Source organism: Mesoplodon mirus (genome assembly GCF_964341445.2).
Source record: "Mesoplodon mirus genome assembly, chromosome: 17".
In the NCBI taxonomy this organism is placed as follows: domain Eukaryota; kingdom Metazoa; phylum Chordata; class Mammalia; order Artiodactyla; family Ziphiidae; genus Mesoplodon; species Mesoplodon mirus.
Window position 1 is genome coordinate 21,268,047 of NC_138993.1, and position 6,700 is coordinate 21,274,746.

The window sequence follows — 6,700 nt, forward strand, 5'->3', positions numbered from 1 at the left end:
AATAAATTACCACAAACAGGATGGTTTAAAAAAAATGGGGGGTTCTTTGTTATACAGCAGAAACTAACACAACACTGTAAAGCAATTATACTCCAATAAAGATGTTTAAAAAAAAAGGTGGGGGTTTATTCTCTCACAGTTCTGAAGGCTAGAAATTCAACATCAAGATGTCAGCAGGGAAGAATCCTTTCTTGCCTCTCTCCAGGCTTCTAGCAGTTACCAGCTATCCTTGGTGTTCTTGGCTTATAACTGCATAACTTCTGTTTCTGCCTCTGCCTTCACATCACGTTGTGTGTGTGTCTCTGTGTGCCTGTGTCTGTGTGTGTCTGTGTCCAAATTTCCTTCTGCTAAGGACACCAGTCATTGTATTTGGGTCCACCCTAATCCAGTATGACCTCGTCTTAACTTGATTGCAGTAGCAATAGATCCTGTTTCCAAATAAGGTCACTTCACAGATACCAGGTGGATTAGGACTTCAGTATGTCTTTCTGGGAGACACAATTCAACCCACAACCACCGAAAATATCAGTTTCTTGCATCGTGGTCTCTCGGTAAAACTACTCACAACATGGCAGCTTGCTTTGCACTACAGAGAAAAAGGAAAAAAGAGAGATTCCAGCATGGAAGCCGCGGTCTTTTTGTAACATTATTTAACAGTGACATCCCACTACTTCTGCTATATTTTACTTGCTTTCTAGAGTCAGTAAGTCCAGCCCACACTCAAGGGGAAAGGATTACACAATAGGCAATGATCAGGGGGGCCATCTCAGAGCCTGCCTGCCACGATTTATATATTTTATTTTACTTCCGCTTTTTTCTTCCATGAAAGGTAGCACATTTTATTCTTCCTTGCTATTTTCGCTGTTTAACAATAGATAATGTATCCTGGAAATCACTCTGGAGTATAACTGAGCAGGACCCTATGGGTTCTTCCCAGGACAGACCCCTCCCCCATCTCCTGCTTAGCTCCTCCCTGAAGCACCTAGATAACAGTTATCTGATGCACATTTCCTGAGTTGTTTTACAGATGCTAAAACCCCTACCAAATAGAAGACTTTAACTACATGATAACCATGAGCACACAGCCCCCAGACCTCCTGGCGCCTAAGGATGGATCAGGTTGACCCCTGTGACACCGCCCTCACCATCAACCAATCAGAATTGTGCACGAACTGATCACACACCCAGTCACACACACACACACACACACCCGCCCACCTTGCCTTTAAGAATGCTTTCCCGGGAATTCCCTGGCAGTCCAGTGGTTAGGACTCCGTGCTCTCACTGCCGAGGGCTCGGGTTCAGTCCCTGGTTGGGGAACTAAGATCTCACAAGCAGTGTGGTTCGGCCAAAAAATAATAAATAAATAAACCAAAATGCTTTCCTGAAACCCATTGGGGAGCTCGGGCGTTCTGAGCACTAGCTGCCCTGGACTCCTTGCTTGGCACCTTTAGTAAACGTTGCACTTCCCTTCACCACAACCCTGCGTCAGTAGATCGGCTTTACTGCAAGCAGGTGACCCAAGTTTGATTCGGAAACAAAAGCAGTTCTCAGTACTACATTCATTATTTTGTAATAACCTATAAGGGAAAAGAACCTGAAAAAGTATATATATGTATAACTGAATCACTGTGCTGTACACCTGAAACTAACATGACATTGTAAATAAACTGTGCTCCAATTAAAAAAAAAAAGAAAAGAGCAGTTCCCAGAGGTCTTTCTCATCCTTCATTACTACAGCATAGTTCTCCCTCATGTGGATGGACCCAGGTTATTTAACAGTTAGCTTCTTGTAGTGTGATAGGCAGAATTCTAAGATGGCCCCTAAGATTCTTGGCCCCTGATGTGCACATACCTTCTCCTAGTTATTCAATCAAACGCTAATCTAGGTAAGTCTGTGAAAGGATTTTGCATGTATATTAAAGTCCCAGCGACTTCCCCAGTGGCACAGTGGTTAAGACTCCATGCTCCCAATGCAAGGGGCCCGGGTTCGATCCCTACTCAGGGAACTAGATCCCACATGCATGCCACAACTAAGGAGCCCGCCTGCCACAACTAAGACCCGGTACAACCAAATAAATAAATTTAAAAAAATAAAAATGAAGTCCCAAATCAGTTGCCCCTGTGATAGGGAGATTATTTAGTGGGCCTGACGTAGTTATATGAGCCCTTTAAGAGCAGAGAATTTTCTCTAGCTGGTCACAGAAGGAAAGTCAGAGCTTCAAATCACAAGAAGGATTTGACACACCAGCTTGACGAGGAGGCTTCACACGGCAAGGAGTGAGGGTGCCTCTAGGAGCTGAGAGTGTCCCGAGCTGACACCCCACGAGGAGCAGCATCCTCAAACCTGCCACCATGAGAAACTACATTCTGCCAGCAAAAGGGATGACTCTGAAGCAGGTTCATCCTGCTGAGTTCTCTAGATGAGAACTAAACCAAGCCGGCACCTTGACTTCAGCCTTGTGATACCCTGAGTGGAGAACCCAGCCACACCAGGCCACACTTCTGATCGACTACTAAATGGGTGTCACTTGAAGCTAAACTTGTGGTTTTATATTATGCAGCAATAGAAAACGAATAAATGTGGCATATAGTTGATTTGCAATCTTTTGCTATGACAAATAGTGAGACAATGAAGAAACGTTTGCATATATTGTGTTCATTGGAGGAGGTATAGCTTCAGGGTAAATTCCCAGAAGTGGGATTGTTGGGCCAAAAAGCAAATGCATGTGTACAAAACCTGCATTTATTGATGCAAAGCACTCCTCCAGGAATCTTTATATTCAGTGGTTCATTCAAGCCAAAAAAAGTGTTATTTCCATTTTATAATTGAGGAAATTGAGGTTTCAGGAGGTAACTGGTCTATGCCAGAGCCAGAGCCCAAAGCCCCCCTCTCTCTCATTCCCTTTTCCAGTTTCTCTAGCTAAGGCCCCAGGCTGGGCTTAACCCCAATTTCCACTCTCCAACTTGAGCTCTAAGTGAGACCTTGGAGTTTTGTCCACTCACTGTTTTGATGTCAGTACAGTTTAGACCTGTTTGAGGTTTCACATGAATCCTGCCCTAAAAACAAATGTACATTTGCATTGAGATTGCAATGTGCACACTTTTTTTTGTAGTTGTGGCATCCTGTTGACATCGAATATGACTTTGATAATAAATACCAGCTCCTGAAAAAAACAAAACAAACAAACAAACAAAAAAAACCAAATGTAATCCCCAGGCTGTGGGGAAAGTCACTGGAATGCTTTCCTTTCTAGAGCAGGGAAATAAGAACATGACTTTTTCTACCCCAACTCTCACCTCACCAAGTCCTTTCCAGACTCATGACTGTGTGACACACCCTTTCCTATAGATTCTTTAGACACCCAAACTCCACTATTTTCCTGTGCCCCACCAGCCTCTGCTAGTAGGCATATCATCCTTAGTAATACACAGATAATATCCAGTAATTTATATTTAGTATGAAGATCTCTTTCAAGTATAAAGATCCATCTGTAATACAAACTAATTTTTTTTTTTTTGCAGTACATGGGCCTCTCACTGTTGTGGCCTCTCCCGTTGCGGAGCACAGGCTCCGGACGCGCAGGCTCAGCGGCCATGGCTCACGGGCCCAGCCGCTCCGCGGCATGTGGGATGCTCGCGAACCAGGGCACGAACCCGTGTCTCCTGCATCGGCAGGCGGACTCTCAACCACTGCGCCACCAGGGAAGCCCCGCAAACTAAATTTTTAAAACTCTTGGAGTCCCTCGGTTGTGCGATCAGATCGATCTAAGATGGCGACTGTGGAACCGGAAACCACCCCTACTCCTAATCCCCCACCTACAGAAGAAGAGAAAACAGAATCTAATCAGGAGGTTGCTAACCCAGAACACTATATGAAACATCCTTTACAGAACAGATGGGCACTCTGGTTTTTTAAAAATGATAAAAGCAGGGCTTCCCTGGTGGCGCAGTGGTTGAGAGTCCGCCTGCCGATGCAGGGGACACGGGTTCGTGCCCCGGTCTGGAAGGATCCCACATGCCGCGGAGCGGCTGGGCCCGTGAGCCATAGCCGCTGAGCCTGCGCGACTGGAGCCTGTGCTCCGCAACGGGAGAGGCCACAACAGTGAGAGGCCTGCGTACCGCAAAAAAAAAAAAAAAAAGGTAAAAGCAAAACTTGGCAAGCAAACCTTCGGCTGATCTCTAAGTTTGATAATGTTGAAGACTTTTGGGCTCTGTACAACCATATCCAGTTGTCTAGAAATTTAATGCCTGGCTGTGACTACTCACTTTTTAAGGATGGTATTGAGCCTGTGTGGGAAGATGAGAAAAACAAACGAGGAGGACGATGGCTAATTACATTGAACAAACAGCAGATACGAAGCGACCTCCATCGCTTTTGGCTACAGACACTGCTGTGCCTTATTGGAGAGTCTTTTGATGACTACAGTGATGATGTATGTGGAGCTGTGGTTAATGTTAGAGGTAAAGGTGATAAAATAGCAATATGGACTCCTGAATGTGAAAACAGAGAAGCAGTTACACATATAGGGAGGGTATACAAGGAAAGGTTAGGACTTCCTCCAAAGATAGTGATTGGTTATCAGTCCCATGCAGACACAGCTACTAAGAGCGGCTCCACCACTAAAAATAGGTTTGTTGTTTAAGAAGACACCTTCTGAGTATTCTCATAGGAGACTGCGTCAAGCAATCAAGATTTGGGAGCTGAACCAAAGCCTCTTCAAAAGCAGAGTGGACTGCATTTAAATTTGATTTCCATCTAAATGTTGCTAAGATATAAGAGAAGTCACATTCACCTTTGTCTTGTACTTCTGTGTTCATTTTTTTTTTTTAATTTTGGCTGGAATGTTCACTATCCCAATCAAAGAATTACAGTACACATCGTCCCCAGAATCCATAAATGTGTTCCTGGCCCACTCTGTAATAGCTTAAAAGAATTAACAATTACAAACACATTTGACCCATCTACAATATTAAAGAAAAGAATTTGCATTTCTATACCTTACAAGAGAAGGATTCTGTTTATGTTCCATTGTATGAAGGAGCATATTTTGCTGGTTTGAAAGAGTATGATGCATACAGTTTTCTAACAATTTTCTTTGTTTCTTTTTACAGCATTGTCTGTGCTGTACTCTTGCTGATGGCTGCTAGATTTTAATTTATTTGTTTCCCTACTTGATAACATTAGTGATTCTGATTTTAGTTTTTCATTTGTTTTGCTTTTTTTCCCTCATGTAACATTGCTGAAGGATCCAGGAATATGACACAAAGGTGGAATAAACATTAATTTTGTGCACTCTTTGGTAATTTTTTTGTTTTTTGTAACTACAAAGCTTTGCTACAAATTTATGCATTTCATTCAAATCAGTGATCTATGTTTGTGTGATTTCCTAAACATAATTGTGGATTATAAAAAATGTAACATCATAATTACATTCCTAATTAGAATTAGTATGTCTGTTTTTGTATATTTATGCTGTATTTTAACACTTTGTTATACTTAGGTTATTTTGCTTTGGTTAAAAAATGGCTCAAGTAGAAAAGCGGTCCCATTCATATTAAGACAGTGTACAAAACTGTAAATAAAATGCGTACAGTGAATTGTCTTTTAGACAAAAAAAAAAAAAAAAAATCTTGGAGTCCCTATAAAATGGATGGTGGTACTTTCAGCATCTATCAAGAAAATTCACACCGAACTTGAGGACCCTCTGAATAACCTTGGGTTCCCCCAAGGGTCCTGATCCACGGGTTGGAAATCACTGCTCTAGGGAATAGTAACATGGTTACATCATCATAACCAGCTTTGAAACAACAAGAATAACAAAAAAGAAATGGTAAGTCTAGAAACAAATCTACTAACTACTCGTGCCAGTCCCTGATAAACACAACTAATTTTTCACCTATTCTTTGCTCTCATCTTTGCCCTGTAACAGCCCTTTGTATGTACTTTTGATCTGACTACAGTCAAGACACCCAGACGGCAATATGGAAATGAAGACCTGAGTTCTACTCAATCTTGGCCAAACTGTATTAGCTCTCCGACCTTGATTAATTAATTTCTCTAAGTCCTCAGTTGCAAAATGCAAACAATACCTCCCTTACAGAATGCTAAATGAGGTGATGTGTGCAAAAACACACTCTGTAAAATGTAAGTCCTGTAGAAATATCTTCTAAATTCATCTGGCTATGTCACTCATGAGTTTAAAATTCTTCCTTGTCTTCACAGTGTCTTCAGAGTCAAGGATATGCCCTTAGCCTGGCGGAGAAGCCCCTCCCCGTGTGGTTTTTAGAGCTTCCAGTCACAGGAATCCAGTTCCCCATCCTCCGCTGTTCATCTGCCTCTCAGCCCTGCGTTCTAAAGTCCGGCCATCTCAAGGAGCTGGACTATTCGCTGTATTTCCATTTAGGCCATTTATTAGCACATTGTGTATGCCACTGTTTAGAACAGTAAGGTCCTCAAACAAGCCACAATCTACAAGTTGGGCTATGCCAGGCCTCATGAGGAGCTGGGCAGCAAGAACTATTCCTCACCCACATCTTGGTTTTCATCATTTGTACTGTGATGAAGAACAAACGATTTGGAATCAGCTAGAATTTAATAAGTGTGTATGCAACTAACTTAAACTACAGGAATGATATTGATACATTGTAATATGGCCCTACATCTTGTCAGGAAGGAGTCTCTTGAGTTTTTCTGGAT

General features: G+C 42.3%; 1 protein-coding gene across 2 annotated transcripts; it reads left to right on the top strand.

Annotated features, from left to right (window-relative positions):
• Positions 1-3,722: 3,722 nt before the first annotated feature.
• LOC309792411 (eukaryotic translation initiation factor 4E-like) lies at positions 3,723-4,802 on the top strand. 2 transcript variants are annotated; one of them, XM_082602042.1, is made up of 2 exons: positions 3,723-3,952; positions 4,151-4,799. In XM_082602042.1, the coding sequence occupies exons 1-2, from the start codon at positions 3,774-3,776 to the stop codon at positions 4,644-4,646; spliced, it is 675 nt and encodes a 224-aa protein (XP_082458168.1). In that variant the 5' UTR covers positions 3,723-3,773; the 3' UTR covers positions 4,647-4,799. The 2 variants fall into 2 exon arrangements, with proteins under 2 accessions (XP_082458168.1, XP_082458167.1); XM_082602041.1 differs by lacking the exon at positions 3,723-3,952 and having other exon boundaries at positions 4,143-4,802.
• Positions 4,803-6,700: the final 1,898 nt, after the last annotated feature.

Coding starts and splice junctions, on each gene's coding strand:
- LOC309792411 (XM_082602042.1), top strand. CDS start 3,774: ATGGCGACTGTGGAACCGGAAACCACCCCTACTCCTAATCCCCCACCT. Junction 3,953..4,150: donor AGGGCTTCCCTGGTGGCGCA/GTGGTTGAGAGT, acceptor AAAAGGTAAAAG/CAAAACTTGGCAAGCAAACC.